At 47.0% G+C, this 27,975-nt stretch overlaps 1 protein-coding gene across 1 annotated transcript in view; it reads left to right on the top strand.

Annotated features, from left to right (window-relative positions):
• The window catches only part of SHQ1 (SHQ1, H/ACA ribonucleoprotein assembly factor), a 46,342-nt gene extending 35,259 nt beyond the window's left edge, over positions 1-11,083 (top strand). Inside the window, exon 13 of the mRNA XM_084292545.1 lies at positions 10,014-11,083. Within this exon, the coding sequence (XP_084148671.1) occupies positions 10,014-10,662 (649 nt within the window). The 3' untranslated portion in view covers positions 10,663-11,083. The remainder of the gene's footprint in view (positions 1-10,013) is intronic.
• The last annotated feature ends 16,892 nt before the right edge of the window (positions 11,084-27,975 follow it).

The raw sequence follows: 27,975 nt of genomic DNA, 5'->3' as shown, positions 1-27,975 counted from the left end.
ATGTTTATAAACTATGTGGTTTTCAGTGCTGTGTTCTAGAGACTTTTTTTTTTTTTTTTTTTACCTATAAAGATAGTGGTTAGTCTCGTACTAAATCGTGTGAACAGATGTTGCATTGTTTGTGTTGTGTTTACACTCATCTGTCTTTCTTTTGCTGTAGATAATGTAGAAGATTAGTTAAAGTTTAGGTCAATTTTTAGCCAGGTCCTGAAGAAAATGGTCCTCTTTCTCCTTCACAAACACATTAAATTCAGCTTTGTTCTTAGGTTAGCTTTGGTACGCATTGATCAGAATTAATGAGATTTTAATGGGGTTATTTATTGGTTCTGCCTCTTACTATAAAATATGTAATAAACTAAGTGCACAGAACTGTTGAATGGTGCTGCTTGAGTTTATCTCACTGCCTGTTAATGACATTACCTTTTCCGTGATTCTTTCAGATCTCCTGAGTCAGGTGGGGTTATGATTGGCCACCTTTCAGATGGTGCATCTCAGGAAAACAGATGAAATTACAGTAAAGGTTGGAAAGAGCAACTTTTAGATGTTGTCTATTCCATAAAGGAATGGCTTTCTGTTTTACTGGTACGGTAAGAGGAGTTTTGAGGGTAGATGTGCCATTTTTGAAGAAGGAAATGTAAAATTTTAGACTTCAGTACTTCTCTGCTCATTAGGAACCTAAGGTATTGTCTGCGTATGGAGAGAGAGAAAAATACTGTCTGTATTCTTCCGAATGAGTGCATTTCCTTTCCAAGAAAGGGTTGCCCTTTGGCTCAGTTAATGTGTATTTTTCTTTTCCACTTCATGCCTCAGACTTCAGGGTAGTGTTGTTCTGCTTCGTTGAAGTTTGAGTTATATTTCACAGTAGAGACCGGGTGTGTTCCCAGAACTGGATAAAATCTGTGTATAGTTCCCCAAGCCTGTGGGAAATTGGGGTAAAGGGGTGCATAAGGTAGTTTTCAGTAAAAATAATGTAAAGTTAGGATCTTTTTGCAGTTTGTAGTAGAACAGAGTGTGCAGATAGGCAACTGTTTAAAATCTACCAAGATTACAGACTCTGCTGTGAATTACTGTCAGAGCTTAATTTGGAGGGGGGAGCTCACTCTTGGTGTGTGCATTACCGCTTCTAGCAAATAAACACTGCAAAAAGTCTGGGCTAATTCTGAGCTGGCTTTTTCAAAACCATTTCTCTTTGGTTGGAGGTCACTGCATTGAGGATAAGTTGAAGCACTCATTAGGAATAACCTTGAAAGTGGAATAAAATGTGGTGAAATACGGTGTCTCGTATAAAACACGCTAAAAGGTGTAATTGAGTCAGAGGCCTTATCTCCACGCAGAATCCGAGGCTTTAGGAGTAGTTTCAGCAAATGGATGGTGTGTTTAGTGTGATGAGTTTCTTACGATTGCAGCTAAATGTCCGTTTGTAAGGATTATGTTCCTGGACTGGAGGATTTTTTTGTTATCTAATCTCATTGTTTGACCATTTATGCTTTTTGTGCATGTTGACTCTAGGTGTTTCTACATTAATGAAGTCTGCTTTTCAGTTCAATGTCATTTTTGTTATTGCTTCTATGTTTTACAGTCAGGGTCGATCAAACCTAGACTTCTTCATGTCTTGAGTATCTTATTAAAATCAATTTGTCTTTCAATTCTGTATCATGAGAATTAAATCATTTTTTTTTCTTATTAGCAGTTTGTTTTTCAAATGTGGAGGGATGTTTGACTTTTAGTTGGGTTTCTAGCGGAAGCATGCTAGTGTTGGCCCAAAGCCCTGAAGTTTCAGTCATGTTAGGATAATTCAACAGTGTGTCTTCCTCTCCCACCTTATCAGGCACCCCTGGATATCACATGTTCTTTTCCAGTGACTTTCCGTGTTACTTAAAAGGGTGAGCTCAGTTACCATCTTCAAGACATTCCCTGAAGATCACCGCTTCGGTTGCTGAAGCAGCTGTGCAGGACTGGATGGAAGCTGACATCTAAATTTTAGGTGGAGGAACAACACATTTTCTTTTCAAGTCTTTGTAAGAATAGCTGGGTGCTTGTTCAGCTGCATCACTCTTGTATCAACTTTCTTTTTTATGTGGTCAGCTGTAACTTACTGAGTCCTCTGCATGAAGGAGCTTAAGCTGCCTGAGGGAGACTAATTTTCATCCAGATGATGACAGAATTCCTTTAGGAAGTCGATGCTGGCATTACCAATGGGCTGAATGTTGAACAAGGTCTCTTCATACCCCTTGTTCAGCCCCATAAGCCAAAATGGGCTTGGAAGACAGCGATGGATGGAATCTGGTGAGACCCCTGTGGGCAGGAAAAGGGCCGAGCTGCAGGGTCTGCAGTTTCTGGTGGCTGGTGTCGGTGCTGAAGCAGCAGGTACATCAGGTTGCAGCCTGTCCCTCGCCATTGGGGCAAGGCAGAGTTCCCTTACCCCTCAGAGCTTACCCGGTGTTGAGTGTCGTGCAGATCCTTACACCGAGGTGCCCTCTGTCTGAGCTGCTGGGGCTCTGCTTGGGGTTTGAATCCAGTGATGCCTGAGATAGCAATACCCCTGGGGTTGTACTGAGGGTGCCTCTAGCTAACAAGTACATGTAGTTGTGGGAAACTGCAAGCAGTGCTGCCAGGTCTGTCATCTGGAACACCTTTAAAGTGGTTGCACTGGCTGGGCGTGCTGCTTGTTATCTTATCTCTTGTATCTGAGAAAAAGGATGTCTGTGAGGCTTTCTCTCCTAAGTCTGAATTTTGCCAGGCCTTGTCAGGAGAGAGAGTTTAAATATAGACTGATGCTTTCTCCTTAAGCTCCGTGGCTTCTCGTGGAGCCATCCCAGCACACGGAGGCTGTTGGGAGTACCTGAAGACCCAGCAGACGGGAAGCCTTTCGCTTAACGCAGCAGCTTTGCTGTTAGATGAATCCTAGGTGTCCGCAGCTCCTGTCGAGTGGAGATAAGTTATTTAACTGCTCTTTTTGTACCTGTCAGCCCTGCTGGCCGGCACAGCGTGCTGCTAGTTTGTCTTTGAGTGGCTCTCAGGGAGCTGTAGGGCTACCAGGGGATGGCTGCTTAGCAATAAGGCAGGCCTGCTTTCCCACTTGGTGGAGCCTACAACACTGCGAAGGCAAGCCTGCACTTGAAGTATCTACTGTTTCTTTGAGCGTTGTTTATCTTGCCTGTAAGGCTTAAATATAATTAATGGAAAGTGTTCTACATTTAAAACAGGGCTTGTCAGCTCTGTAGAGCCAAGTTAGAGTATTGTTAGGGACTGATTCCCATTGTAACACAATTAACAGGCCCAAGACACATTGGAACAGCCTCATACAACGAGACTTGAGTTATGAATCTCAGTTCCAAGACCAGTTAGGTTGCATTCAAACACCAGGCTGGTAACCAAGGCTGTTGTCAGGGGTTTTGATACACAGGTTCCCATGCTTTTGTTGCTTTTGAGCTGTTCTTGCCCAAGTACGACACAATCTGCCATGGCTTAGTGCTCTGTGCACTAACTTGATTGTGATTGAGCAGGGGGAGATAAAAAAAAAAATAAAAATAAATAAAATTCTGTTGTGTTAAAGTTTTGTTATCTGTTATATCTAGTTGACACCATGGACTTCAGAAAAGTGGCTGTTTGTATACATCTGTAAAATGCAAAACCAGGCTTATGATTCAGTAGAAATAATTTTTCTATTGTTTACAAAAACAGGAGCAAGCTAAAGCTTGTACCAGTACAAGAAGACACTATTTTCATTCCTTAGTGAAACATTGCTGACTCCTGTTTTTAAAGGCTGTCATGCCAATTTGACTATTTACTCCTATGTTTGCAAATACTTTGCACAGCATTTTAGGTATGCAACTCACAATGCTGTGATCGAGTATGCAGTGCCACCCGTCATGTAGAATGAGGAGTAGAATGCTGATTTTCATATTTTTCAAGTTCTTTGTTTTCTTGTTTGTTTGTTTTAAGATAGCTGAACTGCTAAGCAAGAGATTTGGATGCAAGGCAGATACCAGGCAGATGGAAAGGCCTGGCCCATTAACACTTTTTCTTTAAACCTTTTCCTTTCATAGTGCTATTTCTGACTGATGAGCATATTATACAGAAGCACTTTTTTTTTTTTTTTTTTTGTACTTAATGTTTGGTGAAAACTTGGTTTTTGTCCCCAAACAGAAAACTGTTTGGGGATCTTATGTCTGGATGCATCTCCCCATGTCCTGTGGTCTTCACCTGCTGTGGTTGGGTAGGTAATTTTGGTAGGTTACCATTCCTTCTGGCTAACATAAGCCTTCCTGCAAAAAAGCAAGTCCCTGCAGTATGTCTTCCTCTGTGAGACCTCGTCTGGTACCTCTGTGCTCTGGAGATGTCAGCTATCTTCATTCATCAGAGCCCAGTGCCCTCTTTACTCCGTAGCAGAAGGTAGAACCAGAGCCCCTTGGGCTGTAGCTGGGGAAGTCGTGTCCTGCTTCCCACCCACCCCAGCTGCCCCTCGTGTCACTGGGCACTGCACTCAGTCCCCATTGCCCTCACCTCTCCTGGTGATCATCCTGAATGATCAGCACTACAGGAGGTGCAGAAATGAGGGAAAGAAAACCATCTCTGCTTTCTGAAAGGCCACTGGGGCAGAAAGTACTCTTACAGTTCCTGTACAGCAGTGTAATTGTAGACTGTAGCTTGTTTAAACTTTACAGTTTTGTCTGTTGATCGGTCCTTCAAATTGCCATCCTACACCCAGCTTTCCTTTTTCTGCTGCCATAATCCTCTTTTTTTCCTGTTATCTGTCTCCCTTTATTTACCAAATCTCTTCATTTCTTTGTTCTTTTCACCCCAGTTTTACTCTTTTATAATCTGAGCTCTGTAGAACAGCATCTATTGTTTCTTTTAGACAAACTTCCCTGCTGCCTAGGCAAGGATTGCAGTACTTCTGTCTTGAAATTTTAATTTCAGACTAATGGACAGGACCTGAGATGCCTCTGTTGTTACCTGTTTCTTGAAGCTGTACATTAAACAAAACATGCATCTGATCAGCTTAACCTGTAATTAAGCATTTTCCTTAAGCAACTGACGTCTTGATAACTAATAATTATCTTGTGTAGCACCTTTAAATCTTATTATGCAGGTTTATGTAAGAACACTATTACCATAATAATAAGATATCATTACCATGATGTGCATACGGAATGAGCATGTCTTAAAGTAATCATGCGTTTCCATTAATCATACTTGAAAAATTAAAGTATTTGCTGTTTAATCTCTAAAATGCTACTCAAAAGATTTTGGAAACAGCAGGACCTGTTTACTGCAAGTCTCTCACACATCATATCTCACTTCTGCTGTCTCACTTCTGTTTCCTGAATTGCCCCTTATCTTTCAGCCAGGGAAACTGTCAGCTCAGAGACCCGCAGTATCCCTTGAAAGCATTTCCATGCTCTGATTTTAATGCTGTTTGCCTTGGTTTTGTCCAAGGAGTACTGCCACCTTTTCTTAAGGCTGATGTGAAGTGCACTGCTGAAATTCAGTTCTCCTTGAAATAAGATAATTCTCTTAAACAAGATGGACCGATAGCTAATTGCAGTTCTGTTAGTCCCTTGCACAGGAAAATGGGAGGGGGGCAATGACACAATGCTGCTCTTTGAGTGCCTTTTTTTTTAATATAAAAGATTAGAAAGTTGGGGAGTGGAGTTTGCTGCTTTTATGTATAAATTTGTCAAGAGCATGACAGTCTGAATTTATTTTTCACATTTGAAATGTTGAGCTCTGTAGGCTTTCCATTTTTTTCTGGAAGAGACTTGATGACCAGAGTAAAAGTTGGGAGGAAACATTTCATCTGCTAAGAAATCTGAGTAACTGAAAAGATACTTTATTCATGCTCTTTTAAATCCAGTTAAAATCAAATATCCGATGCAGCTAAGAGCTCAAAAAATAGTAGTGGGGCTTTGAGCAACCTGATCTGTAGAAGGTGGCCCTGCCCGTGGCAGGGGATTGTAACTAGACGATCCTTAAGGTCCTTTCCAAGCCAAATCATTCTGTGTTTTCTATGAAAATATTTTTTTAGGCTTTTTATGGCTTACCAGAAGACTCCTATTCTGGTTGGTGTAATGTGATTCTTGAGTTGATGGTGGTGCAGGTCTGCATGAAGTCTGCACCCTTTCTTTTTTTCTGAGATGTGCTCTGGGACCTGGTGCTTTGTGGTGGCCGCAACACTGCTCCCTGGGACCCCATGGGAGACAGCTGAGGTAAGGCAGATCTGGAGAGCAGGAGGATGGGTGGAATTGTTGGCCTTTTGCAGGCATTCACTCGTTCAAGCAGAATATCTGCTTGTGAGGTTGAATCAATGCCATGTTTTGGTTATCTGTTGTAAAGATAAAAAGCATCTCCTCTTTCGGTAGTTGCAGATCGTTTGAGGAAAAAGGAGTACACGTGAGTCTGGAAGCCGCAGCTGTTTTATGACTTAATTATCGTTATCTTGTAGTCTACTTTGATCACTCAGAAGGAATTGAAACGAGATGTTCAGAAGAATGCCTTCTGCAGTTTTACATTGTCCAGTAAGGCAGATGTTCACCGCTGTCAGGCACCAGCATTTTCATTCATTCTTTTTGAATTCATTGATAAAAATTCATGTGAGTGTAGAGGGCTGAAAAACCTGCTGCTTTAGAGGGGCCATTCTTTTATCTGTCAGGGGTACCACACATCTAATTTAGTAAAATAATGTGTGTTGAATAAAATGAGCATCTCACTGTGTATTTTCTTCTGTACCGCTTGTCATTAGTAATCTGGAGCACACTGAAGTATTAATGTAAAAATGGACACGATGCCATACATCTCCTTAGTACTTGACTTGGTTATGTGCCTTATTTCTTTATCCCAAGTGTTAACTTTGTTATAAGAAAATACTAAAAAAGGAGGAAGGAGTTTTTAAGGAAGGGATTTCAAGGACAGAACATCTTGCAGGAAGAATATGCAGGAAAAATTAGAATAGTAGAAATAAGTAAAAGCCAAAGAACACCTACAGGATTGGGAAACAGTGACAGACATGATAGAAAAGGTACGTGGATAAACGGGGCTTGAAAAATTGATTTTCTATCTATAATGCCAGTAGTAAAACAGGTAGTGAGACTGAGGTTGCTGGAGTTGAAGATGTGTCAGCAGAGGAAACTGTGCGTCAATGAAATTAAAAGGAACCACGTATTCTCTGCCACGATGCAAGGAAAACAATATTCTCTGTAACAAGGCAAGTTGAGGTTGTAGAGCTTGTCACATTCTTGTGGACAGTCACGTAATAGGACAAAAATAATTGTGCCTTCACGTTGTTAACCTCCCCTACTGTGGGAGGAGGCACATACGCGAGTACGTGCGTGAAGTTAGGAGGAAGGACATGTTTCAAAAGCAAAGGAGAAAAATGCTTTCTGAAAGGGATGCAAACTCCTGTGACTTAGAGCATAACCCAGCTTCGAACTGGTGTGTTCAGGAAACAAATTTCCCTGCAAGGCAGCTATTCCTGTACGACTTACCTGCAAGGCCTTATGAACCTTGCTGTGCATCGCTTGGGGTTTCTTTCTGCCTTCCTTTTTAATTAAGGAGTAAGGAAGATGTTTCCTCTGTTACAAAGTTGGCAACTTCTCAAATGCTCTGGAACTTAAAAAATAAAAAGATCAATTATTAAGTTCTTGATTTAAAAAAATAAATAAATTTGGAAGTACTTTACCTAAATAAATTTGGGCAATGTCAAGTAAGCAGCTCTTTAACATTTGAAACCCATGTTTACGTTGGAAGCTGTTCGGATTTGTGATTTAACTTTAAGCTTTTTGGAGTTAAAAGTCCTAAAAATACCATTTTTCTGTTGCTTCTGTTATTTCCTGTAAACACTTATTTCTTGGTTTTCCACTCCGTGGGTTGGGTGAAGGCAGGTTGCTGTATTTCATCCAAGTTCAGCCTTTAAGTGTTGCGCTGTGCCTAAAAACGCATAAGCTGCTGCATTAAACTTCCCTTCCCCCAGTTTTAAATCCAATTCCTTTAGGAGCAGGGGGCGGGAAAAAAATTGAAGAGTCTATGTTATACTGAGTAATTATCCCCCCTGGGAAATAGAATATAAAGATCTTTAAAATCATTCAGCTGAGAGAACAAGCACTTTAACTCGTGCCTCGCAGGAGTCATGTATTACATTATCAGCTGCTTGCTCCGGTGTCAGCGTGTCGTGCCTTGCAGGTTAGCAGGGTTTGGCAGAGGAAATGAAAGCCAGTCAGTTACTGCAGGATTTATAGCAGACCTGCTGTTGCAGGAAGTGGTGAAAAGTTGATTGATAGTCTGGGGCAAAACTCTACAACAAGAAACAGGATGTATGCTTGCTGGTTTTATACCTGGTTTCCCCTCTGTGTGGTGGTGTCCCCCCCACCCCAGTTCCAGGCATTCCCTTGCTTTTTGTTCTGTTTTTAAATCCACGATGCCCTTTTCTGGTAAAGCACGTGCTGACTTCAGAGCACTTGAGGAAATGGATAGGGCTGCTCCAAAGATCAGGAGCTGAGGTAATGTGCCTGCTGTAGGAGTGGTGCTTATCTGAACGGTCCCGATAGCTTTCTTCACTTCCATTTCAGCTGTCGTACAAATGCAGGGTAAAGCACAGTGTGTTGGACACCTCGTGGATGCACCAAGGTAGCTGTGAAGTGAAGAGAAGATATCAGAGAAACCAAGTGTAGGATAAATAGCATAGGTGCAGAATGTTTTTCTCAAACTTTCAGACAGGAAAGATTGATTCCCGGAGGCCTGGAGTATGGTTATGGATTCTGTCAATATATCCTGAATTTTCTTTGTAATTATTGTCTTGTTTTATATTCATTTACTAACACAACTCAAATCTAAATTGTGTACATTTTTCCTGAATATATATATATTTTAATGTAGATCCTAGAAAGTGTGTGTCTATGTTTTTTGAGAGAAGGTGAGATTTAATTTCAAATAACCTTTAAAAATGAGGATTGTTTCCTCTTTGTAGAGGAGGAAAAGGGAAGATCTGCCTCCTCTGAAGAGGCAGGTTTTAAAGAAGCCTTCAAAATTAGCAGAAGAGGGACTGGACGGAGGATAGCAGAGCTTTAAAAGATGATTTCTGAAAATGCTTCCTAAGCAAACAAAAAGTTTTGTGGCATGCATAGAGTGGAAGGTGGTCACCAGGAGCTGTACGTTGGAGGGAGCTAGTGTGAACTTCTCAGAGGAGAAACTTGCAGTTTTAGTTAAGAATTGTCCTGCTTTTTGTTTGGAGTTGCGGTGCTGAAGTTTTCAATACTTTAAGAATACAATTCAGTGTAGTGAATTACTTTTATGTACGAAATGAATGTCACTTGGTTGCATACAAGCAGAGAGACGCATTCCCAGAGACTGATGATGCTCGTTAGGAGCGTGCCGTTCTGCAGAGTCAGCTTATTATTGACTGTCATTTGTGTTTCTTAGAGAGGTTGGTCGGAGTTAAGAGGTGGATAAATATGTAACCAGTATAAGATTTGAAGGCATCAGATAGTTCTGGGAGAGTTAACGGTAAAAAATTAGGCATTTAAATAATGAAGACAACCCACTGAGATGGACTTGATCAACTCTGCTCTTTCAGTTCATCTGTGTTTAGCAGACATCTGGAAGGGCAGTAGAACAAAATGATTCTGCTGCATTTTAACTTAATTCAATAAGCCAAATACTGCAGAGGTCACTGCTAAAGACAGCAATCCTGAAAAGATTTGTTCTGAGATCGGTGTTTTGAGAATCCCTGTGAAACCAGTAGTTTACCGTGTATTGCTGAAACAACAAAGCAGTGTTTTTTCCTGAAAATGTCACTGAAGGCTTTCAGTGGGATATTGCTTAGCCATATAAGAAAAATTGCTCAGAATAATCGTAATCACCAGTACTTCAGATACTTTTGTGTAACTTTTACAGTTATAACTGGAATAGGAAGTTGTTTGCAAACCAAGTGAATAGTAGAAATGTTTGATTTGTTCTCATTATCAAATGGGAATGTTCTGTTTGTAACATTAAATATGTTTTGTTCTTGTTTAAAGGTCAAAAAAGTTGGCTGCACTTTCTGAATCCTTGCAGAAAACCGCACTGGCTAAGTCCCACCTCGGATTTGAGCTGGAAGAGCTGGAAGCAGCAGCGCTGCTGGTACAAGAAGAGGAGAGACACTTAAAAGCTGCTGCTGCAGTTTCCAGGCAACAGCTGCCTTCCTCTGAGTCGGAGACAAGTGACTCTGAAGAATCGAGCAGCACTTCATCTGAGACAGAAGGCTCTGATTCAGATGAGCAAGAGTCCTCAGCCGGTGAAGATGGGAAAATAAATTCTTCACAAGGCGTGCTTCAAGAGGAGGGGACAGCTCCACTTATTGACTGTGATGGATTAAGGCAAGTCGCAAACACTTCGATGGTTGAGGTTAGTGATGAAAAATCAAAGGCTTCTTTGCAATCTACGTCTGTTCCTGGAAAATTGATAGAAGAATTAGAAAAGCAAATGCACACTGCAATTAGTCTTTCAGAACAGCCTGAAGAACTGGCTGCTGCAAGTTGCTTTGCTTTACGGGAACAAGAAGAAAACCATGTGTCCGAACCTGACAAGTATTCGGAAGCTTCTACTGGGAAGGGAAATTTCTTGGAGGTGCCTTCAAAGACAAATCCTTTGCTTTTTCTTTGCAGTACAAATGAAGATGAAGACTAAGGGACCATGTTAGAGCAGTGTGACCCAATAGCAACACAGCTTGGTGCTGTAATGAGGTGTTCCCAAGGCTATGCTGAGCTGCAGAGAGAAGCTGATATTTTTCTTCTTTGTGTTGACAGTCTGGAGGACAAGACTGCTTTGAAAAGAATGGATGTGAATGTGTGATAGCCTCACTTTTTTTATTTTTCTTCTTTGGTTTTACAGAGTCAGGTTTGATCTCTACGTGAGGGAACGTGTAATTTCAGGGAACTTACATTTAAAAAAAAAAAGTTTATGTTTAAAAAAAAAAGTTTTTGTTAAGCTTGTTTAGTAGAATTATGTCCTTAATCACAACTGAAGTCAGTTGCAGAATCATTAAAGATACCTTTAGATGGTGGCATTTACTTGGAGAAATACTCCTGTTACGTTTGTATTTCATGTTTTCTGCTATTTTCATTTTGAAATGGTTTGTAGCTAACCACTTCAAAAATGGTTATAATGTTAAAAATGTAAATTCTGTTAATAAGATTTTTCTATTTTTGTGCGAAAATAAAGGAAATTTTTCAGTGCAAGATAGAGTTCATAGCTTATTTCTGCAGTTCTTAACACATCACAAGTGCTGAAGTAACTTCACTCTTTCATCTAACTTGAAATGTTTCCACACGTGAGCACAGCTACTGCTTTTTCACTAAGTCCTAATTATTATTTCTTCTGTCTGTGTATGTTCTTCTCACTGAAGTAGTGTTAACCAAAATGAAGAAACAACATCGTGCAGTGGTCTTCAGTACAGGACTGCAAGCAAACCTGCTCTGTCTCGACCCAGCTTTGTGACTTACCTGTTGAACAGCTCGGGAGGAGCAAGCTGTGAGTGAGGGACCTGGTCTAGTGGGAGGTGTCCCTGCCCGGGGCAGAGGGCATTGGAAGGAGGTGATTTTTAAGGTCCCTTCCGCTCCAAACCATTCTATGCTTACTTTTCAACCTTTTTATTATTATAAAACATAAAAATCCTGTGCTTGAAGACTTGTTCTTCCCCAGTGCTCTGTACCCTGCTGGAAAGCAGCAGGCTAGTTCTGTTCAGTTCTGTTCCTCTGCCGACTCCTTTTTGGTGAGAACTGCAGCCCCGACCTGCTGCTATTTTTTATGTCCTTAAATACCTACCGGTCGCTTAATCAGGCTCTGTGTTCCGTTCCCCAGGGGAGGAACCTTTCCCATCATGTCAGGGAGCACTTACTCTTCTAAATGCTAGCAATAAAATCTACGCTGTAGCTGCAATTATGCGGTGTATATCTGAGTGAAAAAATGTGTTTAAGGGGAAAAAAAAGTAGCCTTCCTTCCTCCCTCCCCAGATTACAGGTGTGAACACAAACTTCCTTCAATTGAACATGGGCTGGAGAACCTTAAATTAGTGTGAGTTAGGAAATATACACCCTACAAATTAATAGGCATTTGTAGTATCCTGTATCTTCAGCTCTTTTTCTTCTCCTTTTACCAATTTTGTGGCAGACTATTAAAAGTACCTTTTTCCAGTAGTCCCACTTAATTTGTGGGGACTGGCTACCAAGTAGGGAAGACAACGTATTTAGTTTATCTACGTGTTCTTCCCCCATCCAAAAGCATCCTTTCTGAATGTCACTTGGGAGCGTTTTGCACGATGTCCGTGTGAATCCCCTTTGGGTGTCAATACCTTCAGTGCCCATAGGACGTGACACCGTGACGGAGTCTGGATGAGAACAGGGGATGCACACACACACGTTAACTTGCAGAGAGCTTTGATGCCATCAGGTGTGTCCTCACCTTTGAGGCCTTGTACAGGTGAGCTCTGTTTCTGCCTCCTAAAACATAATGGTGCCTGTGCCATTCTTGCAGGTCTGCTGCATGCTGCCTGGCCCTCTGGCTGCTCCTGCTGCTGCTCTGTGTGCCTGCACCTGGGGAAACGTGCTGTGTTGTGGGTATGCCAGGAACCAGTCCCATACCCAAATAACTTCCACTTGGGATCATTTTGATGTTCATCACTGCCTTTTTCCAAAATCCCGTTTAGTGGTTGTGGAACTGACAATGAATGTTGATTTTTACATTGATTGGCAATTTTACAACTGCTGGAAGTGACTTTTGCAGCAGCGGGATGCGAAGTTTTTCCTTATTAAGGGCTGAGAATTCCCTGTGGCTGTGTTACCCAGCGTGTCCGTGTGCTTGGCAGCAGGAAGGGGCAGCACAAGCAGCACGTGGGGCCAGGAGCAGCCCCTGAGAACATGCAGATGTGCTTGGGTTAGGCTGGGTGATGTGCTTTAGGACTAGGGTTAGGTTTCTGTGCTAAAAGCAACAAGTGGACTACTGGAAACAATCAGATAAAACTTCTTTTCCTCCTTATTTTCTTTTGGTGGAGACAATGTCACCCCCGTGACACTGCCACCTCTTCATTTGTTTCCTGAAAGAAAAATACGGAGCTGAATTGATTTTTCTTTTCCTTTTTTTTTTTTTTTTTTTCCCTCTAGCCAGCTTTCTGAAAAGTTTATAGAGACTTTGTTCTATGTCAAAAGAAGAAAGCATCGATTAGGCTTGATTTACTACAGTCAATGATGAATATGGCAAAGAAATTGATTCACAGCCCTGGAGCGAAGGGGCCGGGCAGCCCCCGCCACTGGCACAGCTGAGCGGTGTCAGAGCTGGGGCTGATTGTCTCAAGGCTGGAGAAAACAAACAGGGAAACACATGTCAAACAGATAAATAGCTCTGCTGTTCAGAGCTCTCCGTGGAGGCCATTTGTCTCCAAGATAAGGAAGAATGCACTCCAAAGCTGCGAAAAGATAAGCCGGGGGAATGAACCGACCGTGGGATTGCTGCGCTCGCATCTGGTGGTGCTACAAACCCGGTGCCCCCTCCCGGGGTGTCCCGTGAGCATGGCAAGCAGCCTGGGTGAACCTGCAAGCTTCTTATTAAATATTTCAGCCGTGGATGATGTTTGTAGGTCTCTGGTCAGCAGAGCAGATCGGTAGGTTTGAAGGTTTGCTGTCGTGGAGCTGTCTCTCTCCTTTCTCGTGGTGAGTGGCTGCAGGCTGTGGTTACGCAGGCATGTGTGAGGCACGATCTTGCATCGACAAAGTAAATTGGGGTTGTAGAATTGTGGTACCCATAAATCAAACTATTTTTATATTCCTCGGCTTTGGAGAAGTGACAGTACGATTTCCACAACTACTGCGTTTGCAGACCTGGCTTAGATCGTATCTGAAATGAGTTTGGTCATGTTGGTTTGCATTTTATTGGATGTCTCGTGTTCAGAAGCCACAGCACGGCTCAGCACAGCGGACGGTGCTTTGCAGGATGCTCGAGGACAGGAACAAAAGCTGTGTGAGGGCTCGGGCGTTGGCAGAGCTCTGTTCCTTCAGCCAGGTAGAGCCGGGCAGTGCTTGGCATGGAAAAACACACCGGGTTTCGCAGTCCTGACCCACTTCGCGAAGTCACTTAGGGCCAAAGACAAAATCCCGTGAAAGTGTCAGAAACCAGCCCAAAAAGTCAGAAGAGAACAAAGAGCCACCCAGCAACACCCGAAGGCTTGGCCCTTTGTCCCGCTGTGTGTGGACAGATCTGGAAGTGCCCCCTGCCCGGCGGGACGTGTGAGGGCTGCCCACCATTTGAGCAGCACCGCAGTGCTCTGGGGGAAGGGCTGGGCTTCTCGGGGGGTCCCTGCACGGCCGTGCTCCAGTTTATAGGCTGGGATAAACCCCGCTGTGTGCGTGAGGCTGTTTGCAGCGCTGGAATCACACCCCTGGTGTTTCCTCTTGGCAGGCGGAGCCCCTTCTCTGAAGAAGCCAAGAAATGTAACGGCCTCTCCAGCTCTCGGCACCGCTTTGGCTTGCACCGCTCTGCGTAACGCCGCGTGGGGCTCAGCCCTGTGCTCCTACGTGGGCATGTCCTGCGTCCCACACCTCCCCTCTGCTGCTGGAGGGGTGAGCCCATGCCAGGCTGCCCAAAGCTCCTCGCTGCAAGGGTTTTGCAGCCTTCAGCTGTGCCGTTCAGCCTGGTGCCAGCGGTAAAGTGAACATCAGCAGCCATCACCCTGCCTAGCTTGGGTGTGCGAGGGGCTGGGGGTGCAGCACGTGAACAGAAATGGGTGTTTGAGGCATAAATCACGTGCCAGGAGGAGAATGAAATGCTCTGAGCCCTCCAGGCAGTGACCCGCCTGCAGCACCTTTCTTGCCGGTGCCGTCACCGTGTTTCACCTCGTGGCTGCGATTTTTGGCAGTCGGGCAGCAGCGTCCCGTCTTCTGTGGCAGATAAATCGGGGTTCGTGTTTTGCCTTGATGCGACTCCTCCTACTCTAATACGCTGCATTGTCCACTGATTTGCCTAATTACGTGCATTACCGCTGCGCCAGGCGCCGGGTAGCAGCGGGGGGCCTTGCGGGAGGAGGAGGAGGGCGACGGCTCCATCTGCTCCTCGGGCTGAAGCTGGGGAGCGGGGAGGAGGAATTACCATCCAGCAGGTGCCTCTGGCAGGGGAATCCCACCGCCAGGTGCTGACAGAGCTCCTCATGTGCTTAATTACCCTGCAGTGAGGCTTCCCGTTTAAAATTAGCGCAGGTGAGCGCCACTGGAGCCTTGGAACCGACCGGGGAGCGGAGCTGTGCCGAGTCTATTTCCCTGCTGAGACCCGCACGTCTCAGTCAGCGAGAGTCACGTCCCACTCGGCGGAATTCAAAAGCACTTACCTGGAATGAGATGATTAATTTTAAAAGCAGAATGGAGAAGCGTAGAAGCCGCCAAGGTCAGAGCGTCTGCGCTGGGAGCCCACTTTGGTGATGGTGGTGAGCTACGAGACAAGAGCCGTGCTTTGTGTGGCAGGATTTGGTGTGAGGCACCAGCAGGGAGCTCCTTCTGCCCTCTGCCCTGCTCACAGTGCTGCAGGAGGAAGCGGGACGGTGTTGCCTGGAAGCTGGGTGAAGCCTCTGCCCCCCAGAAGGCAGCGATGCTACCGTGGTTATGCTGCAAGGCTGTGCTCCTTTGGGACTTGAGTTATGAATAATTACACCGTGTAATTATTCATGACCGTGTAAGATAGGCGTGTCTTGGACCTCTTCTCTAGTGCCAAAACAATTCACTTTTGGAGCTTTAATGCTGTGCAGATATTTTTGGACAGAGATTTGGACGTAACCTCCATGAATTCTTTAAGCCCACATTTTTTTTCCCCCTCAACATATCAAAACTGAACTACAAATAATATTTTTTTGTATCCCTGGTTACTAGCACAGGAAGTGTGGGGCTTAGGAACACGGTTTAAGACCATTTTTGCTTAATGGATTGTCAGCTTTACTAATTTAGTATGGACTTTTATGGGAAAAAGAGAAACTAAGGAAAATAATGATGTACCGAGCTGGTGGGAGGCATGGCTCAAATTAATCCACAGAAGCAGGCAAGGTCCCAGAGCAGTCCATTAAAAGAATCAGTCGGATTTGGGCTGTCATGGGAAGATAACGATGCCCCTGGGCACGGCTGTGCCTGTGTTGGTGTGGATGGGACCCGGTGCCGTGGTGGCTGCTGCGTGTAGGGGAAAGCAGCCCACAAGGACATGGGCATCATGTTTGGGGTAGTCCTGTTAGTCCTGTCCTTCCTGGGCTCTGTCCCCGAAGCTCAACCCCGTGTCCTTATCATACCCTGGCATCACAAATTGTACTGAGCAAGGTGGGGGCACCGTGAAGGTGAGAGCACAGCACCCACCTCTCCTTCCCTTACATCTGGGTTTGCATCTTGCTTCGGGCCAAGTGGACAGGATGCAGCTTAATCTTAATAATAACTGAAAAATAAACAACTGCCAACCTGCGAAACCCACCAAGGAGCCTGTGGAAAGGCTCTCCAAGCCACCAGCCCCTATTTGCTCTCCACCCCAGCCCCGAAGTAGCCCCCGGCAGGCTGAGGTTGGCGGGGGCGTCCCCAGCCCGCCACCAAGTCAGAAGGGGAGTTTCGCTCTGCGTAAGCTGCTGCTGGCAGCAAGTTCTCCTTCTCTTCTGCCGTTGCTTTTCTCCATTGCTACGGCAATTAATTAAGAACAGTTGTGCTGAACCCCATTGATTAATTTGGCACTTGGAAACTTAATGAGGTGTGAACCTGCAGACTGCCGCACCGGCACTGCTGACGTGGTGATTTATAGCGACCGATGCCATCGGCACAGGCCCTGCCTCGCCGTGGTTCCTCCCCACGACCCGTCCCAACAGGGGACCTCGGTGCTGCGGCTCTGTTCTGCTGCCCCTGACGAGGAACGTGCAGCTGGTGCCATTCCTCGAGAGCAGCACCACGGAGAGCCCACGCGTTTCGCTCCGGAGGTGGCTGAGGTGAGGGCTGCCCCTTTCTTTCCCCAGGCAGGAATCACCCGGCCGAGGGTCCTGCTTGCTCCCGACTGTTCCCAGCCCGCTGTGGGCTGCTGTGGTTACTCTGCCGTGGTGATGTTGGTCATTAGTAATGATTAGTTCTGCAAATTACACTGGATCTCCTTGTTGTGCAGAGCCGGGTGAGGCTGTGCAGGCCCAGCGCTGCCCCGTTACGCCCCAGGTGGTGCCAGTGCTTCCCCAGAGCTCCATATCCTAACAAAAAGGCAGCTCAGAGCTTTGGGAACAGCCTCGTTGGTGAGGTGCGATGAGAAATAGAAGGAAACACTCCCGGGCAGCCAACAAACACGAAAATGTAAACCAAGAGCTACGTCCTTGCTGCCCAAAAAAGGGTGTTTTGTGGGAAAAGCAGCCCGATTGTGCAGCTTCCATGCAGGCTTTGGTTCAAAAGTCTGTCACCTGTTGCTGTAGTGGCTCTGGGCATCCCTGTAAAGGTGGTTTGGTCCTGCCCTGGCCTGGGGCAGGGGCTGGGGGCCGCCGGTGGGAGCTGCAGGCAGGGGAGGGCCGGGTCCTGGCATGGAGGCGGCCGCGCAGCTGCTCGGAGCTTAGCAGAGGGCAGTAAATCAGCCCTGTTAGCGCCGAGTGCTTTAAATCAGCTTAATTGAGCTCGTGCAGCTTGCGGGGAGATGGCACTACTTTATTTTTTTGGCCCAATCGATGGAAAGGGAAAAAAAAAAAAAAGACTGAAACAAGAAACATCAGGAATTAAGCTGCACCAGAATAAACCCGTCCTTAAATATTCTTTAAAAATGGAACGAATGGGTTAAATGGATAAATGAAGAAGTCTAAAAAGCACGGTTTTGGTACAGCTGGGAGCATGGATGTGTTGTTACACAAGCACTTGGCAACAGGGGTGGCCAGCTCTGTTCCCCTCAGTGCTGGCAGCAGTGAGGCGAAGCCCCTTCATGCCCGAGCCTCCCGGTACTGGGGACACACCAGTGGCACCAGTGCTCCCAGAGGGGCCACACCACGGGCAGGGCCTGCGAGTGCCAGCAGCCCGGCTCCGCAGGCAGCGGATGAAGGATTACGGTGATCAATTTGGTGAGAAGGGAGATTTTTCTCCATCTGTCCACCCTCAAGGCTCTATTTCCTCATAAACCATTCCCCGAGACATCAAGAAAATTGAAGCTGTTCAGAAATGGAAAAGATAGTTAGCCCAAAATGAATGAATATCCGATACACTGCCTGGCTTTCAGGAAACATAACGGGAGCAGGCAGCTGAACCGATGGCTCTCCTGCAGCATGCTGATTTTTTAACACAGAAAAGCTCTTCTGCAGCCCGGTGTTCCCACCAGCAGTGCTCACCTTGCATCGCACCGCCCAGAGAAAATCCCTGCAGGGGGCTGTGTCCCCCTCCCCAGGCAGCCCTCAGCCTCCTCCTCACCCTGCACAGCCTGCGGATGATCCAGAGCCCCAGGAAAGGGGCAGTCCGTGATTTTATTTCTGCCTAAAATCGTGTTCCTGCCAGGAAAGCTTTCCCCACGTGTCCTGTGCGGGCAGCCCCGCAGCATCCAGTGCTGTCTCCCACCAAAGTCTGGGCTGTGGCGGGGAGGCCAGAGCTGAACCCCACAACAATTGGGGTCCTTGTAGGATAGAGGCCAGTGAGCTCAGCCCGAGGGGATGAGAATCTCCTGTCCTACCAGTATACCCAGCCGTGAGCTGGAGGTGATGCAGGAAGGTCACAGTACAAGGGACAGCAGGACAAGGAGGTGGTGGTGGCCACAGCTAGGGTGGTGCCCAGGGCTCAGAGGCTCCTCACCTGGTAGGTGACCCCGTTGTCCTGTGGGCATCACAGGCACCATCCCCGCCAGCCCCAACCCACAGCAAGTAGCAGGAGCCCACCTGTCAAAGAGTATTATTTAGTCAAATAATACTCAAATAGCTCTCGGGAGCTTTTTGTTGTTGTTTCCTCTAGTTTGGTTCAAAATGTTGTTGAGTGTGAGAAAACAGGAAGCGCTGTTGATAACGCTGCGTTTTTTTTCCTTTTCACAGACACCCTTTGAACTCCCTTTACTCTGCCTCCCCTCCAGTTACATTTACACACCCTATAAATAACCTTCCACTGCTTTGAAATGCTTTTATTAAAGTTAAAAAGTGGGTTTTGTGTTGTTGTTTTTTTTTTTTTCCAAATCCACTGTTATTTTCTACATTATCTGCAGACAACCTCCAGAGCAATTATTATAACTGGCTTTAGGATTTAACCTGTTTCACTCTGTACACCACACGGGAAGGAACACAGTGCACAAAGCCACTGGGAGCCCACAAAGGTGATGGCTGGTGTGATGCCTTCCTCCAGCCCGTGTCCCCCTGGCAGCCTCCCCTGGGCCAGCGCCCCTGTGCCAGGCAGGACAAGGATGCTGGGGGTGAGCTGGGCACAACCTGTCCTACTGGAGTGGGTGTTTCTGGTGCTGAGCTGGTTTTTTAGGCCTTTTTTTTTTTTTTTTTTAGGCAGGAACCCTGTTGGCACTCCTGATTTCCTCTGTCTTCGCATTGTGCTACCCGTGTTTGCTTTCCTATGGCAGAGGATCAGGCAGTCAGGCTTTGGGACAGCACCCTCACGGTGTCTGTTGGACTGCATTTCTCTTTCCTCAGTTTTTTGTTGTCAGACATCACTGAGACTGCGTTTAAAGAAGTGCCTGGAAAAAGTTTTGCTGTGTCCCTGGGAGCCGAGCCACTGGAAACCCAGCCAGGCCCATTAGCACAGCGCTTAACGATGGCAGATGAAGCTTTCTGGAAGCTTAATGAACCAGGAGGTAAGATCACTCCCACCAGCCTTGCAGCCTAAAGAGGGATTTATCTCTGCCTCTTGTTATCTCATTGAATGATGAAAACCTTGCTCGCCGTCATCTATCTTCAGCCTCCCGTAACAAGACGCTGACTGCAGCCCCCGTGGCGCATCTGGTGGCACCTCGTGTCCTGATGGACGTCCCTTGTAGGCACCTGCCACAGCTTCTGGGAGGTGTGGTGTCACCCTGGGATAAAATGTGGCCGCTCTGCTGGTATCGGGGTGCCAGGCTCTCTGCTTCAACCTTTCACATCTGACTATTAGTGGAAGATGAAGGTTTGGTGCCAGGACGTTCCTCACAAAGCAGCTGAGCCATTTGTCACCTCCATTGACCAGTCTTGTCACCAGCGTGCGCCTGGCAATGCATTCACAGTGGCTGGAGCAATGCAAGCCTTTGGCCTTCAGATAAAAAACAACCAACAGCTAATTTATTTTGAGGAAAAGAAATGGCCAAGTGATCGTGCTGGCTTGCAGGTTGCATCGTGTGGTGTTTCAGAATTTGGCTTCACTGGCAAAAATGTGTTTGTTTTGTGTTTTTTTTTTTTTTTTTTTTTTTGGGGGGGGGGGGGGGCAGGGGGGGGATTTATAAAGAAGCCACTCTTTTCTTTTCACTGATCACCAAGGAGGTAGCCAGATGCTTCTCAGTGATCCAGAGTTCCGAAGGAGTTTTCACTCCTCTCCTGCACTCAACTACTGATTACAGGAGCATAAATAGTCCATGGCAATGCGATGTGAGAGAGCTCTGCTTATCCTGCCTTCTCCAGGGATTTGCTGGAGGCATTTCCTCCCGAGTCTGTGGATGAGGAGTAACGTTTGTAAAGAAGTTTCTTTGCATTACTTCTGACAATAACTATTTTTTTCTCAGCTTCTTCCCCTCACCCCCAAATATCTTCATTTCTGTTCTCACTGGCTCCAGCCCTTTCCCTGTGAAACTCATAACTTACCATGTTGACATCAAAGTGAAAGGAGGAGGAATTTGAAACTCATGAGAAGGGAAAAATAATTTTATTTTTTTTTAGTAATTGAATTACTTCTCCCTACAAGCCTTTTCCTTTGCTTTGTTAAGATCTACAGATGTACGGGAAAAAAAAAAAAAAAAAAAAAAAAGAAACAAACTCAACATATAGTATGAGGCTAGATAGTTAAGTCTTTCTCACAATTTTAAACAGAATAAAATACTCTCGTAGTGGATGGATGTTCCTTAATGCATTGACATACATTCCTTCACAGCTGGTTTAACTATTTTGAGGTGGACATTTCTGGTAAGGTGAATGAAAAAAAAAAGATTTGGGGGAAAATGTCATGCGTGCCTAAGAATAAACCCAATACTATTGGAATATTTACAAATGTGTTGTGGTATTACTGGTGATGGTGCATTTTGCAGAAACTGAGTGAAGGAGGAATTGTTTTGACCAGCCTGTTGTAAGCCTGGCAGGTCATTTTCTATTCTGTGTGTGGCTTTCGCAGGAGAGTGCAAGCGATGAAGGGCATTAGCTAAATAAGAGATGATTTAGTGGTGATGGCACTGTTGGTCCGTGTATCCCACAGCTGCTAAATTTCAATATAAACTCCATAACTCTGGATGCAGAAAGAAGCGAACATGCACAAGAGACTGTTTCTGAATATATTTTTCCCCCTCTCGCCAATAAAAGGCGCACATAATGGCATATTTTTCAAAGTGCAAAGCACTTTACATTGCAAATAGTTGCATTAAATTTACATTTCATGGGTGAGCGGCTGGAGCTGCCTCTTGCCACATCCTCGCCGGTGACAGTGCCGCAGTTGTACATGATCTACCGCCCGGCTGGGCCCGGGCTAACTGGGCTGGTGGCTGGGGGCAGAGCCCTGCCAGGGCAGCACAGAGCCTGCCGCAGGTACCGGCTGCTTCCTCTGGAAAGGTCAACGCGCTCGCCGGCCCTGTTTTCTCCAGAGATAATCCATGCACTGCAAACGCTGCGCTGACAGTTATGGCCACCAAGGAAAAGTCATTTTCTGCCTCTCCTCCTTGGGACCTGCAGGAGGGAACGTGACCATGGGAGCGGCTGCCTCCTGCTACGGGCGGCCTTTTGGTTCGGGTTGGTAGACGTAATTTTAATTAGCTCTTTTGGGAGCCCACAGGTTGGCACCACCTTGGCACCCCACCAGCCACGGACAGCCTTTCTGTCCATCTCCAAAAAGCAGAAAGAGGTAAAAATGCAGTGAGCACAGCAAAAAGAGCCGTGAGGGGAAGGGCCAGCTGGCACGCTGCAGGGCGGGTGGCAGCAGCAGCCCAGCGCTCCTTCGCTGCCTCTTGCCGTGATAAGAGCATTTTTTTTCCTTCTCTTATCTGCAACAGCCTTGATGACTTTTCTGGTCAGTCCCTATCGCGACCTTTCCGCTCCGCACATTGTTTTATTTCTTGTCTCAAGGTCCATTGTTTGTCGTTTATCTGTGTTGGTTTTGGCACCTGTTAGCCCGGGGAATGTGCCTGAGTCACTCTTTACCTGGTGGGGATTGCTCCTCGTTAGTTTCTGTGCTGCCGTTTCCCCCCCGGCAGCCTCCGAGCCCTGCCCTGTGTGAGAGGCCAGCCTGAGTCTCAGCTGCCTGCTGGAAAATGGAGGTGACACGAGCAGCAGCCCTGAGGCCTGAAGGGCTCAGTGGGGGCAGAGAGATGCCTGCACATCTGCCAGGTTCCTCACCCTGAGATCAGCATTATCAGGGACACCCCTACATAAGAACAACATTATTCCCTGTGGCATTTATCCTGCTGCCACCCCCTGCGCTCACACTCATGGACCAGGCCCTGTCGCAGCAGCAGCTGCTGGTGCCAAGACGTGGCTGAAGCCCTGCACACGCCTTTTGCTATTTGCCCTTTCGCACATGTTTGCAGGCTCCTGGGAGGAGAGATCTCCCGGTTTATGGCTCTTTCTCTCCTCACTGTGCTGTGTGCTGGCTGCCGCACTCCTGTTCCCCATGAGCAACGATGCAGTGGCACCGAGCCATGCCACATCTCGGGGCCTGCCTCCTGCTCTCCGTACCGTGCTTTCCAGAGTGATCCCTCTCTGAAAAACCTCAAATAGCTCCTTCCTAAACTAGTCCAGCACATAAAGCATTTAACTGTTGTGCAATTTCCTGGCGAGCCAGCAGGTCCCCTAATAAACGCGCCAGCGCTGCTCAGGCATCCTCAGGCATCCTCGTGCATTCCCGTAAGCCAGCAGGGAAGGCTCTCGCTGCCTTCACCCCCGGGCAGGGATTTGTGGCACCCAGAGCCCCCAGACCCGTCCCAGGTGGGGCTGGCTGACTTCAGCCTCCACCACCCTGACACAACCAGCTTTTCTCCTCCTTGGAGCCGTTTGCCCACAAGCCTGGTGCTGGTTGTGGCCTGAAATCAGAACCAAAACCGGCTGGGGACTGAGCTGAACCTTGGGCAGAGCTGATGTGATAAAGCCCGCTGGTGCTGTAACCCAGCGCCCTGGTTTTGGGGCCACACTCGGGTACCCAGACGTCTGGCAGATGCACAGATCCTGGCAATTTCTGCATCTCCGCCCCTGCTGCTTTTCCTCCCCTGCCTTCTGCAGCGCCGTCACCTCGGAAAGAAGCAGCACAGAGCCTGGGTTAGCAGGCAGCAGGTACGGCCTGATTTCCTATTTTTTCCCTGTCCCTCACACGTTCCCCTGCTATATTTTTGGGCAGCACTTACTGTGGGATGACCAATAAAAAAGAAAAGAAATAGGGTTTAAGAGCACATTCCTTCCAGGTGCCAGTGGCGAGGAACACCTTTTGGGGCAGTTCCTTCGGAGGGGAGCAAAAGGGGGGCCCTGTGGCCACAGGTGGGGTCAGGACACTGAGGGAAAACAGCTCCAGGTTCCCTGCGAGAAGCACGAGCCCTGCTGCTGTCCCGTGGGTCGCCCACCCAATGTGCCGGCCAGCTGATGGAGGCGGCCCGGCCCCGCCGCGTTTGAACCGGGAGGGAGGCAGGGCCGGGATTAAGCTTCAAAGGCTTCGGACCAGTTGCCAAGAATTTCAAAGTGGCAACGCAAGGCTGAAGCGATCCAGATTCGGGCTGTGTGTTAAGGCTTGACGCCGTGTGTTTGGAGCTGTCAGGGCTTCACTGCTGCGGTGGGGAGGCTGGAGCAGGCCTCCGGCCGCTCGGTCGGCTCTCTGGGAAGGGGACAGGGCTGGGGACATCAGCGGGCAGGAGGGGGCTCACAGGGCGTGCTGTGGGGTGGCACCAGGATCCCACAGCCTCTGTGTCCCCTGGTAAATGAGGAGCAAAGGACACGACCTATGTGCATGGGGCCCCGAGCAAAGTCTGCCGAGGCTGAGGGTTTCTGCCGGCTCCTGGACCTTGGACCCTGCCTGCCAGCACACAGCCGGGCACGGCGGGGAGGCACTGTGCCCCATGTGTAACGGGGGGAGCCCACGGGGTTCTCCCATCCACAGCACCTGGTGTTGTGTCTGTTGTTATTTATCACTATTGCTATTTTTTTTTTTTTGTACTGAAACAATTATATTAATATGTTTTTATTGGTCAGGCCAGATACAAGCACATGGAGAATCATTGTTTGCGTTTCTGAAGGAGAACTGCTCACAGGCCTTTCACAGCCTCTGAAAAGGCTTCTTGAATCTGACCAAGATGTGTGGTTGTGGCAGGACGGTTTTTGTGTAGTGTAACCTGTACCAAGCCAAGGAAGGAGCATGGCCATTATGGTCCTTTCACAGAACATGCAACGGAAGGATTTTGTTCCCCTGGGACTTCTGGTAATGAACATTTGCTTAGCAGGGGACAGCACTTTGGGATTTGACAGTTCTTATGCTTAACGCACCAGAAGGTAAAATCTGTTGGCAGACCTTCCCCCAGAAGTGCTCTCAAACCCCAGCTTAATTTATTTCTGCTGGGCACTGAGGTGCATGTCTCAGTCCCATCCATGCTAGTGGGACTTGCATGGGCTCTTCCAGGGAAGTCCGTGCAGAGGAACGTGCCCAGGTACCTGCCCAGATCCTCTGCTGAATCATATCGTTACAGCATGAGCTGTGGCCATAATACCAGCTGGGCTTTTATTCACTGTTTGTGCGAGATCTGCATGCATTTTGTTGCTTTAAATCTGTGTCTTCTCTTCCCAGGCCTGAAAATCAATTCCTTTGGCTTGCCTGTCCTAGAGCCATTTGCTACAAACAGCTTTCAGTGTTGAAGGTTTTGCTGGGACACTCTATCTCATGAAGAAATCAATTGCTTTTTTGTCTGAAATCAGAAGACAACTAGTTAGCCGTACTTCCTTATTTTTGTTTAAGTGGCCATCACATCCTAATTATAGCTTCTCTTTTTTTTTAACTACTGTACTCAATTTACAGTCTAATTGCCCTTACCTTGTTTGTTTAATGAAGCCTGTATAATGATTCCTGTGATCTTCATGAAACATTACACTGGGATTTTATTTTTTACTTTACAAACTGTGTTTTTGTATTAATGTTTTATAACCTCAAGTTTCTAATCATAAAGTCATAAGGAGTTTAATTGATTTGAAACTAGCCATGCCCTGAAGTGTGTACATGTCAGATTGATTCAAATTGATCCAATGTGTTTAAATAAAGCTTGTGCCAAGAGCACGTAGCACCTTATGCTACCAGATACTTGCCCAAAGCCCTCTGGTAACTTAATTATGCTGCCATCTTGGTATAATAAATTATTGACTAGAACACATTTTTCTGTGTGTTTGCTGTACTTTGAGAAGCCAGAGGAATTCCCCAGGTCCCCCAGGACAGCGCAGGCAAGGCTGTGCCAGGCTGTGCAGAGCCATTTGGTGCTGCCACCGAGGCTCTGGCCGCCGTTCCCTGTAGGGCACAGCAAGTGCCTGGCTGCACCTGTGGGTTTTCTCACTTTCAGGTTTGCTCTGGCACTCTGTGAAGCTCCTTTTACCACTTAAATAAAAGAATCCGAGGTCGGAGAAGGAGCAGGACCAGGCCGCAGTGCTGGTGGTTGGTTTCAAACAGAGGGGTCAGCCTGGACGCCCCCTCTTCCGATCCTGCCTGCTGTGGCCTATGTTTTTGTCTTTGAAGAGCTCAGTATTATTGATGGGTTTCTATTTATTCTGTAGTTGCATTAGATTTCAATAAAATAGTTACACATGTTATTACAGGCAGATGAGTAGGGACAAAACTGCTGAATAGGCTAAAATGCAGCAAAGTTGATCACAGTGACTACTACCGTGCCCACTAAAAATAATGAAGTCGTTATGGTAAGCAATTTTTTCCTTCAGGATCAGCTCCTGCTTCCCACAGCAGCTCTGGCCCTGCCGGCTGCATCCTCTGTCCCCTCTGTGGGATGCCACTGGGGTCTGCCCTGCACCAGGGGACTGCAGTGGGGACTGCTCAGGGGCACGATGCTCGGCTCAGATGCTTCACCATGCTCCTCCTGCGGGCCGAAAAACTCCCTGAGATGGAGAAAACATATATCTGGTGATGGACTGATAGAAAAAGCAGGGCAAGTTTTTATTTTTAACCATCTTGGGATTCTTTTTTTAAATAAATTTGTGCCCAACAAATGGCTGAGCTGTGATACAAGTTAATGTGAAGAAATTTAAAAAAAATCAGGTGAATGTTGAGGCACGGTAAATATTCCCTTCCCTCTGAGCCCTCGTGGCACGAGGAGCTGAGTGACTTCTCTCCCTCCTGATCGCGGAGGTGAGAGGTTCTGACTTGCAGCCCTCTCTCTGCCCCAGGTAAAAAGCTTGATCCCTGCTGCTCCTGCTGCAGTGAGTGACAAGGTGAATCATGCAGGAAAGCATCCTCGGAGTCGCGGGCCTTCGTGATTTGCTTGAGTCAGCAGGACGGGGCTGACAGCAGGGGTGTAGTAAAACACCTGAATGTTATCATTTAAGCACCCGATTTCCAGGGTTCAAGGTAAATTTCCTGTGCTGCTTCAGGTTGGGTTTTGCATGCTCTTTCCTATGTAAACTACACTAATTAAATGAGCGGACCTTCATCTTCAGAGGCATGACGGGTGAATTCAAAGAATGCATGAACCAGACCCATGTTGGCTTTCTTAGATCTAAATTTGCAGTCCCCTGAGAGCACGGAGGAGCTGGGTGCCTGCACACAGCAGGAGCTGCTGAGGGGCTGCAGAGGCTCTGCTCGAGCATCACCTCTGTGCTGCTGCAGGCACAGCCATGGCTTGCTTGGCTGAAACCTCCCTGAATGCAGCGAGACCAGAGCAGCGAACATAATTCTGGCTTCAGACAGCGCCCCTTCCATCTGGTTCCCATCAGCAGACCATGACTGATGATCCGCGGGGGGCTGCACCAGCATCCTCTGTCCCACATGGAAGCCCTGTGATTGATGTCGGTGAGAGCTGCAGCCACGTCGGGGCAGGGACCGGCAGTTTGCTGCTCTCCAGGGAGCTCCTGGGGGTGCTCAGGTGCCGGGGGCCGTGCAGGACAGCCCCCACACCACGCAGGGACAGGCAGCAGCCCGGCACCCCGCTCTGCAGGAGGCTGAGCATCGCTTGGCGAGCGATGTCTGAGCAGCTCCTCCTGTGCAAGGATCCACAGGGTGCTGCACATCTGGAGGGAAGGTGCGGATGAGCTCATTTCATCTAGATTCCCATCTTTGTTTTGGAGAACACATGGAGTGCCGGAGGAAATTGCTCCACTCTGCTGAAGGTGTTTAAGGCCGTCGTAAGGAAAGATGCAGCAGTGCTGTGCATCTTGTTGTTGTTTTCTTTTTTTTTTCCTTGCGGTGCGTTTTGTGCTGCTTGGGAACATTGCTTTTAGAAACGCCTGCCACTTCTTTAACAGCAGAGATCCCCGTAAGCCCTGCCTTAGCTCATCCTCTCTGCAGGCCGAGCAGAGGCGTTGTGCATCGACCCCGGGCAGAATTCCCCATGGAGCACTAGCGCTTGTACTGCCCGCGCCTAGGTAGCCCTCTGTTTTCACTGTGTAAATCACACATCCCAGCACTGACTTGCTAGTAAAATACTGGAGCTCTGGAAATAATGTGCATTGCTCTCAGGAGGATATTTTTTATCAATTGGCTCATAAAAGTTCACCAAGGAATTATGCTGGTACCGATATATCTCTAACGTCCTTCCACCGATGGTAGCGTCTCTTTGCTAGAGGAGGAATTGAATTTTAATTTGTTCCCTTTCACTCGCACGGTTTTATTTTCCAGGTGTGTATGTGGTGCTTACAGAGAAGAA

The sequence above is a fragment of the Netta rufina genome (genome assembly GCF_964035555.1).
Source record: "Netta rufina genome assembly, chromosome: 10".
Lineage (NCBI taxonomy): Eukaryota > Metazoa > Chordata > Aves > Anseriformes > Anatidae > Netta > Netta rufina.
Note: the sequence above shows the minus strand (reverse complement) of the source record. Positions and strands in the feature narration are given on the sequence as shown.